The 10,037-nt window shown below is 45.1% G+C and overlaps 1 protein-coding gene across 1 annotated transcript; it reads right to left on the bottom strand.

The window, feature by feature from the left end:
* Positions 1-408: 408 nt before the first annotated feature.
* On the bottom strand, positions 409-2,991 carry LOC147422237 (putative aldo-keto reductase 2). Its single transcript, XM_086502609.1, has 5 exons — positions 2,693-2,991; positions 2,294-2,497; positions 1,955-2,127; positions 1,724-1,826; positions 409-1,598 (listed from the first exon to the last, which is right to left on the bottom strand). The coding sequence occupies exons 1-5, from the start codon at positions 2,912-2,914 to the stop codon at positions 1,251-1,253; spliced, it is 1,050 nt and encodes a 349-aa protein (XP_086358735.1). The 5' UTR covers positions 2,915-2,991; the 3' UTR covers positions 409-1,250.
* Between the last annotated feature and the right edge of the window lie 7,046 nt (positions 2,992-10,037).

The following is a 10,037-nucleotide window of genomic DNA, read 5'->3' on the forward strand; positions in this document are numbered from 1 at the left end:
GACTGCCTTCTCGCATAAGGTTTTGCACTTTTTTCAAACTAAATTTAAGCTATGTTTGTGGGTTGTTTGTGATTTGTGGACATGTTGTCAAAGTATAGTAGGAAGCTGTGGTTATAAAACTATTTCAATGCCTGGAAATTAAATTAGCAAGGCTGGTGCGTATGTAGATTATGTGTTTAAGAAAGCCACCATGTTTATCCAATGGGGCTAGCTTAGTTGGAAGAGGGTTGGACTTGCATCACCAACGGGTTCGATCCCCACTAAGTGCCCTTGGCAGTATCTTAAGGAAAAGGATGGCCCTAGGTGCCCAGCCTAATGCACGGCGTTGGTGGAATAAAAAAATCTGACTTGTCAGCACTTAAAACAAAAAAAAAGGAAACCCACCACGTAAAGGAACAAGATAGTGGGAGCATTGCAACAAGGGTTGTCATCATACTATCGTGTAATAAAGTTTGGTATGGTTTCTTTATTGTGTACTACCATTCACGTCATATGATTTAGATTTGTAGGATGTGTCTTTCAAATAACTCCCAAGAACCATGTTGATCACATAGTCACAAGGAATGGCCATTTTTAGGTCTACGTTCCCTGTTCCAATCTCCCATTCCGAATCCCTGTTTCGTGTTTCAGACATGAGTATCCATAAAAGGGGATGATATTTCATGCATGTTGCCATTCCGATTTCCCATTCCGGGTAGCTATGCCATGTCATACTGTTGCGTATGTTGTGTCGTATGGTCATACGGTACAATTGTAGAGATATGGAAACTTCCATGATTGTTACGATCAACATACCACAATTGGAATGATGCTGTTGAGTTGCACTATGAAGAAAAAACAAAACTCTACTCTGTATTCTGCAATGTTGGAAAGCCTTCATGTAGAAAACTCTAGTTTGTATTTGAAGGTTTATGCAGTTTTGATTTTTGGTCTTGGTAGGTTACCTCTTGATCCCAAAATTAGAGGTAAACTTCATTATGTGCATGTTTTATGCAATGTATATGTAGTATTGGAGCTATAGGGATACATAGATGCTAATTTGGATGGTGATAATACGGACAAGAAGTCTATGAGGTGATTCCTTATCATCATTGGGAGTGCATAGTCGTTTGGATGGGTAGAGAGGCAGAGTAGTGAGGAATTGTTGTGATGGCATGTCCGGTAGCTTGCCTTCACAAGCTTCTAGTAACTGGAACTTGGATGCTTCCATAGTCGCATCAACTTGCAGCAAGAGAGATGAAAACGCAAAATCAAGGAGCTGTCCATGCAGACAAGGGAGGAGTATCGGAATTCTGGTGAGACATCAACAGATGTGCATCCTCATAACGCTCTCCGGCAATAGCGCCCTCGTGAAACAAAGCCACAATCTCCTCCACCTCTGCTTTGCTCAACTTCACATCAAGGGCACCCACATTTTCCTCGAAATTCTTGACGCGAGTTGTGCCGGGAATGGGTACGACGTCATCCCCTTGGTGCTGAACCCAAGCAAGTGCGACCTGTCCTGGCGTGCACCCTTTTCTTGCAGCCAACTCTTGTAATGCTTCAAACAAGATCTGATTTTTTTCAAGATTTACTCCCTGCATCCTTGGCTGCGCAATCTACACTTTCAAGTACCATGCAAACAGGCCAATGAATAAAAGGAAGTGAGTTTTAACGTATAGATTGCACACAGACTATTCAGCATATAAATGATTCTGCAAGCTTATCGAACAGCACAACATACCTTGCGGAAATCTGTTTCTGTTGCGTTTTCTAGGATTTTTGCACCAGCTGAAAAGAACCCTCGACCAAGCGGGCTATACACAACTATTCCAATCCCGAGTTCCCTGCAATTAATGTGAGAAAAGGAGCCAGTGTGAAGTGACAGTTTTATTCTTTCTGTCAACCACGGTCAACACAGCATGCATCACACACATACAAGCGTGAAGAGTAGATGAAAAGAAACAAGGATCACCTGCAGGGGGGTATGATGTCTTTCTCCACATCACGCGACCACAAAGACCACTCCAGTTGGACGGCACTAATGGGGTGAATTGCATGAGCCCGCCGTATGGTTGATGCTGAAGCCTCGGATAGCCCCAGATACTTCACCTTTCCTTCCTCCACTAGCTTCTTCATTTCCCCCACCTGTGGAGCAGAGCACATAAAAACTCATGCCGAACAACAAGTGCCTGAAAAATACGTGTATTGCTGCATTTTACATGCTGGTGTGATTTCAATGTTCGCATCTGTTTGAAGTTATATGTTCCATGATTAAAACATGGCAGCTTAGCTTCTATGGAGGTAACCTCACCGTAACTTCAATCGGAACGTTGGTGTCAATACGATGTTGGTAGTACAAGTCAATGTAATCCACATTAAGCCTCCTAAGGCTAGCTTCGCAAGCTGCACGCATGTATGCAGGATCTCCATTGATGCCAAATGTGCCAGTATCTGTATCAATCGTGGCGCCAAACTTTGTGGCAAGCTGGACTTTATGTCTTATGCCCTTGAGAGCCTGTATACATACATTAAGAACCAAATGATCGATTACATGCGCACACAGACAAATGTTTGTAGGTTTCAACTACATTGGAAGTGGGTAACTATTGACAAGCTAGTGAGCGCGCATCAACAAATGCATACAAACACTGGCTCAATCAGAATACAACATGCCACCTTAAATCATGAGAAAACAATACAGAATGAATACCTTGCCCAGGAGGAGCTCGTTGGTGAAGGGGCCATAGACATCAGAGGTGTCGAGGAAGGTGATGCCGGAGTGGACGGCGTGGTGAATGAGCGCGATCATGTCGGCGTCAGGCTTGGGGAGACCATAAAAGAAGGACGACATGCCCATACATCCCAGGCCCTGAGCGGAAACGTGGAGGCCCTGCGACCCCAAAGGAACCGACTTAACAGCAGGTGGAGCCATGTAAAATGCAGCAGGTGAAGAAATTCTTAGATAGCAGGCTGGCCGTGTGTAGTGATGAGAGGAGAGCTTTTACAGCACAGGCACGCTTCGACAGGCTTTATAAAGGACGGGGGCAAGGGGTAGAGTCGTGTCGTGGGCCGTGACATCACATGAGCTCCTCTCCAAAAAATTCAAGCAGGACTCCGTTACGTATATCATATGTTGCCACGATTTCAAATAGCTCGTTAAAGATTGGAATCTTGGGAGATGCTTTCATTTTCTTCACTTTAGCAGGGAAGGAGGTTGCGACTCGCAGGCAGGACAGCGAAGAACGTGGCTTGTAGCAAGCAGACAGAGTAGGAGAATGTGATGCGAGATTGGAAGAGCTATGTGTGCTGGACAACGACGACTGGGCTAGGGAGGACACGGGGGCGGGCAGAGGACTGGGGGCTTGCTTGTTTTATAACAAAGGGGCAAGCAATGTCACAAGCACCTGGTGCTGGTGGGATGGTTCAACACAAAGGATGCTTCCTGATTGCGGTGTGTCGGGTTCAATTCTCGCTGACAAGTGTTTCTTTTGGCCCTTGGACTCGGCAACCCACAGAGCTTGAGATGGAATATAGTGAGATTCCAATTGATAAATTGGGAGATGAACCAGTATGTGGCACCCATTATGAAAAATAAAATAAGCCAGAATCCTCTACGATACTGACGGGCGTGAGTACATCCAGGAGCGAGCAACATTAAGGCCGCTCGAGCGATAGAGATGCGAGCAGCGTAGAGTTGCCGACGAGCGAGCACATGGAGCTTGTGAGAGCACGCACAAAATCCAGGTGTAGCAAGGAGGAGCAGGGGGAAGCCCTGCTCTGTGGCAGTCATCTGCCCTGCTCCGTGCGAGCAGGTAGTGGATGTTCATCTTTTCATTATTGAACGAATTTTCATCATCGTCAGCCTTGCAGGGATGCTCGATTGGTTACGTAAGCATTTGTAATCTTGCAGTCCTTCTGGTTCCGGGTTCGAATCCTCGACTCTCCCTTTTAAAAGGTAGGAATCCTAAGGTAGTAATTCGTAATCTTGCAGTCCTTATGGTTCCGGGTTCGAAATATCCTCGACTCTTCCTTTTAAGAGGTAGGAATCCTAAGGTAGGCTTTGAGAGGCAAGTAGGAGGAATCTCGTAAGCAAATGAATAAAATAGAGCGCAAACCACTATGAGGCCTTATCCCACTCCTTTTGTAGCTTGGAGGTGAGCCAGTATGACTTAGTGAGAGCTGTTTAAGAATTCTAAGCTTGGTTGATGATAAGTTTAGAATCGATGGATATATAAACCACCATGGAATTTGGCACGAGGGAATAAGGAGAAGAAGTAGAAGTAGCCGAGAGTTTTACGAAGAACGAGAAGTAGAAGGAGAAGGTAAACAATCCCAAGAGACTCGGGGATTTTTCCTATGAATTGAGCTGAAGATTCAAGTATAGAGAAAGAATCGGGTTAATTGAACCAATGTGCGTGGGATACAACCCCAAGAGATTCCAAAGTCTAAATTTTCGATGCCCGATGAAGCCCGTAGAAAAATAGAAACATTCGATATCTGTAGTAGTTTCGAAGAAAAAGCAAAGATAATTCCAGAAAGATTAGTCCCGAAAGGAGATTGATTGGTGTGTGGTAACACGCCACAGAGAGAGAAGTTATTTTTCCTCGGATACATGCGCGGACCCATTACTCGTAGTTGAAACAACGAGTGAACTCTCTCTCTCTCTCTCTCTCTCTCTCTCTCTCTCTCTCTCATTGTGCATGATCAGATTAACGTCGTCTATTGACCTAGTCTCTCTCCTCTCGTCAACTTGCGGCCACACTTACACATCTAGTAACACCATATTAGTGAACTTGGGACTTCTTGGATTCCCACTTTCAAACTGAGCTAGATTTGACGACATGGCCAAATCTTAGCCAAAGTTTTGAGAGCATGGATCGAAAGAGATTTTCAAGTACTTCCTTGTGGAAGTTTTGGCCTTTAGAAATAGTTTGAGATCTATCCATATGGCCAAATCTTCAAGACATTGGTGATCCCCAATTTGCTCTAAAGTCTCCAACTCTTTAATATGGTTCCCTGACTCCCTATCTCTCGCTCATGCCACCATCCGACATAGAAATAATATCCACCCCCTATTACCAACAACCCATGAGTCACTTTCACTACAACACAACATGGAGATATCGACGCGCGTATATCGACGAAATTAGCGGGCGTCGATATACGCGTCGATATACATGTCGCATTGTGCGTCGATATACACGTGGAAAGGCTTTATTTCCCACACGTATAGCGACGCCAAAAAATTTGGGGGGAAAAAGTGAAACCTGCGAGCAGCAGGGGCCATTTTCGCCTGCGCTCTGCTCAAATCTTGGCCTCCACTTGCCGCGCAGGTATTATGCCCCCCCCCCCAACCCCTCTCTCTCTCTCTCTCTCTTTCCTACACACGATGTAGAGAGAGAGAGAGAGAGAGAGAGAGAGAGAGGAGAAGAGAGAGAGAGAGAGAGTGAGAGAGAGAGAGAGAGAGGAAATAGAGAGATAGAGAAAGGGAGTTATATATATATTATATATATATATATTATATATATATATATATAGAGAGAGAGAGAGAGAGAGAGAGAGAGAGAGAGGTAGGGAAGTGAAGAGCGAGACAGAGAGAGAGATAGGAAAATAAGGAAATAGAGAGAGAGAAAGAGAGATAGCGAGAGCGAGAGAGAGAGAAAGAGAGATAGCGAGAGTGAGATCGAGAGAGAAAGAGAGATCGAGATCGCTTTTTTGAGCAAGAACCGTGCAAGGCTTAGGGTTCTTTCTCAAGTTGCTCATACATCTCCACATTATCTTCTGGCTTGGACATGGAGGCCCCGTCCGGTTTACAATCAGGTAGAAAACTTTCATTGGGCTGAGAACTTCCATGGCTTGTGCATGTGGTGAAAAAAAACACCAGGATGGGCATAATATCCTTGGAAAAATCTGTGCAAAAAATTGCAAACAGACGGAACATTACAAAATGACAAAAAAGTTCATGCTTTAATATATGATTCATCAAGTGCGACATTGGAAAGCTTTCTCTGACAGGCTACCTCGGAATGGAGGCTGGTGGGTTCGTAGACAGAGAAGAAACTATGGAACTAAAAGGGGCAAAGGGGTTTTGTCTGCTACATGCATTTCCATGTACACCTGGGAGTGCACGTATGTGTCTACCCATATAGGATTTGACCAATAAAGACGAGATTTTGACCCGGTGGTCCTGATCTCCGTACACCTCTGGACCGAGGTGTACGGAGATTGGGCAAGACTAGAGAATGCGAGGTAGTTTACATTGTGAGGAGTATTATATATATATATATATATATATATATATATATATTAAAACAACATTCATAATCATTGTAGATGGCAACGTCATCAACTAACATGGAGGAAAATATTGCATGCTCGTGCACACTCTGCAAGTATCAAATCCTGCGCAAGCGTAGGATATGTAATGAGCATGTGCACAAGTACGAAGAGTTTGCTAGAGAAACCGTACAGAATCTGGGATACGACTCCTACGGAACGGGCATTGATTTCCGCGACATAGCACCTACATCTGAGAGAGAGAGAGAGAGAAAAAAGATTATGCGTGAAGGTCCGACCAATATAGAGCCACGGATGGAAGCAAAAAAGGGCTTACAGACAGAAGACGACGGCATGGAGGAGATGCTGGATGCCTTCTTCCAGACAAGCGAGGAGAACGCGAACGAAGCAGCACCAGAAGCCGTGCGCCTATCTCCTGAAAACATGTTGAGGAAGTTGGCACGTCAACCAATCTATGAAGGCGCCAAAATATCTGTGCTTCGTACTTGTCTGGCGTTTTTGAATCTTCAGTCAGTGTACGGGTGGTCAGATGCAAGCGTCACTGCGGCTTTGTTTAGGTAAGTAATTTACAAAAGAGATTTTCCAATTGCAACAGTGATGTGCTCGGAGAGCTTTTTAATTTAATGTGGCTTAAACAGGTTATTGCGGGAGCAACTTCTCCCGGCTGGCAATGAAATGCCCCCCTCCAGGCCAGAGGCAAAGCAACTTCTGACTTCAGTTGGCTTGGACTACAACAAGATTCATGCATGTCCAAATGATTGCATTCTTTTTCGCAATGAATTCGCAAACTGTCTGTCGTGTCCTAAGTGCGGAGCAATGCGCTACAAACAAGATGCAGTTGGCAAGACAGTGCTAGCTAAAGTGTTGCGGCATTTTCCTATTATTCCTAGGATAAAAAGCATGTTTTCGTTGTGGTTCCATTGCAAAGTTGATGCGGTGGCATTCTACGAATAGATCCACTGACGCAACATTTAGGGTGCCCGCTGATTCGAAGGCTTGGAGGCACATTGAAGATACCTAGCCACATTTTAAGAGTGAACCACGCAATTTGCGTTTGGGCATGGCAATGGATGGAGTCAATCCATTTGGCTTGAGAAGCTCGTCATGGAGCACTTGGCCTGTGTGCCTTATCAATTACAACCTCCCGCCGTGGCTTGCTATCAAGAAGGGTCATTTGATTTTAAGCTTGATTGTACTTGGTAAGTTCAAGGCAAAAAACATGGATGTTTATCTAGCTCCACTAGTTGACGAGCTCCATGAGTTATGGCATGGGATCGACATAGCAGATGCGGTTGAACCAGTAGGACAGCAACATGCAAGGATCCATGGACTTCTTATGTGGACTATGCATGATTGGCCAGGATACGGAGAAGCTTCTGGTAATGGTTATTGATTTACAAAATTCTCGCTATTCGCAAGCCCTTTGCCTTGGCTTGATTCATGCTTTGATATATGCAGGACTAACAACTTCGAGATACAATGCATGTCCAATTTGCGGGAAGTCTTTGGATGTGCGCTATTCTACCTCTCTTCGAAAGACAATTTATCAAGGCCACCACCATTATCTTCCAGATGGCCATCACTTGTGCGAAGGCCAGCTTGGTCGCGTCGAATGTCGTCCTATGCATGTACAAGAGTGGCGTCACGATGGGAGCAACATGAGGGGCAACCTGTTCCAGGAATGAAACGTTTTTCCATTCTCCATACGTTGCCGTACTGGGGTGATCTACTAATTAACCATTTGCTGGATCCAATGCATATATTCAAGAATGTGGGAGAGCTCCTCTGGAAGACAATCATGGGAATGAAAGACAATCGAGCTTCACGAGATGATTTGCAGTCGGTTGGAAAGATGCCATAGCTGTGGCCTTTCACCAATGCAGCTGGTCAAACAAAACATCCAAGAGCGCCATGGGTATTGCTAAAAAACGAAGAGCGACAAGTGAAAAGGGTGATTTCAGAGTTCAGGACGCCAACATGATATATGCGATGTCTCAAGACAGCATTCACCCGTGATGATCAACTGTCAGGGTTGAAATCGCACGACTGGCATAAGTTCTTGCAATTCATTCTTCCAATTGCGATCAAGGGGTGTTTAACGGACGAAGTGCGGACCTGCATATACAAGATTTCAGAGCTCGTGCGGTGGATCTCTTCCAAGGAGATACGGGAGGAATCTATTGCAGTCGCAAGGGCTAACTCCATTGAGGCAGTTTGCATGATTGAGAAGTATCTACCCACGAGCTGCTTAGCTATCCAAATGCACTTGCTTGTCCATGTAGTAGATGAGGTTGCAGTGGCAGGTACAGTCCACAGCCGTTGGATGTTCTTTCTAGAGCGGTTCATGAAAACAATTAAGGGTTTTGTTCGCCAAAAAGCGCGTCCAGAGGGGAGCATGGCAGAAGGATGGCTGGTGCAAGAGTCTCTTGTATTGACGACCGAATTTCTATCCGTTTTCGACCCAGAAATGCCTCGACTGTGGAGCGATGAGGAGGATGCAAGACTGGTGGGAGAGGAGCCGCAAGGGCAAGGGGGTGCCGAAGAAAATGAACCTGGCCATGCGAGAAAAGATCATGAAGTTCTGTATACTAAATTTAGCGCCGATGCAAAAATGGCTTGAAAGGTACGAAGAAGAGAAAGAGAGACGCAATCTAGAGCGACAGGATTTCAGGCAAAGTCGAACGACTAGAGGCTTACCCTTGCCAGACTATCTCGCTCCTCCACCTGAATTCCCTACAATGGCATGGTTGGACAAGACAGTGAGAGCAGCTTGACAGATCGGAGAACCCATATCTCTAGAAGAGGAAGAGCTGGCTATTGGATGTCACTGGAAGTATCATACATACATGGCACTGTGGTCGCATGGAAAGAATTTCAGAACACAACAAATTGACAGCAAAAGAAACACGTTTGACAGTGGGGTAATGGTTAGTTTCATGCAAAAGAGCAGGGCCAGTGCTAGAGACACGAATGAGAGCACGAGCAACCTGGATTACTGTGGTCTGGTGTCAGATATCCTGAAAGTAAACTTCAGGAGGTTTGAGATGTTTTTGTTGGATGTGAAGTGGTCAAGGTGATTACTTATGGTCGCAATGCAACGGTACGCAGAGATGGAAACAAACTTGTGCAACATAGATTCTACAAAGACTTGGACAGATGCGAGCGACACATTTGCTCTCCCCGAACATTGCGAGCAAGTGGTCTTTGTACCGGACCCTCGAGAGCGACAATGGCGGTTTGTGGTTCAGGTTGCTCCAAGAAATAAACAAGTATTTGAAGGGCAAGATCTCCTGGAGGAAAGTCAGTCAGACGACGTCCATACTACTGTGACATTAGATGAGATGGACGAAGGTATGGCAGAGGAAGCTGACAGATATACGAGGGATGACGCAGACGAGCCAGAATTGACACTTGTAGATGAAGATGCAATGGATGAAGACAATCTGCCAGAACGAGTTGGGGCAGAGTTATGTTTGCAATTAGAGATAGACGATGATACGGTGCAAGATCTTATCGATGATGCCTCACTCGTCGAGGCCTAGGAATGTAAGTGTTTGTGTGAAGACTTTGATTTAAAATTAAGCTTAAAGTTAATTTAAACAACTGTGTTCTGACGCTTTATTCAACTTTCTTTGTGCAGGACTTTAGTATGGCAGACAAGATTCCAGATCCCGCTTCCATGAGTGCAGATGCATTCATGGGCTTCATTACACGGATGACACCTGCTCATACGGCAGAGGCTTCTCAGTACTGGGTAG

The sequence above is a fragment of the Adiantum capillus-veneris genome, chromosome 27 (genome assembly GCF_014529385.1).
Source record: "Adiantum capillus-veneris isolate H3 chromosome 27, ASM1452938v2, whole genome shotgun sequence".
Taxonomy (NCBI): domain Eukaryota; kingdom Viridiplantae; phylum Streptophyta; class Polypodiopsida; order Polypodiales; family Pteridaceae; genus Adiantum; species Adiantum capillus-veneris.

Excerpts from the sequence above, each read along its gene's own strand:
- LOC147422237 (XM_086502609.1), bottom strand. The coding sequence starts at position 2,914 with ATGGCTCCACCTGCTGTTAAGTCGGTTCCTTTGGGGTCGCAGGGCCTC. Across the intron at positions 1,827-1,954 it reads GACATCATACCCCCCTGCAG|GGAACTCGGGATTGGAATAG; the intron begins GTGATCCTTGTT and ends CATTAATTGCAG. Across the intron at positions 1,599-1,723 it reads CAGAAACAGATTTCCGCAAG|ATTGCGCAGCCAAGGATGCA; the intron begins GTATGTTGTGCT and ends TTGAAAGTGTAG.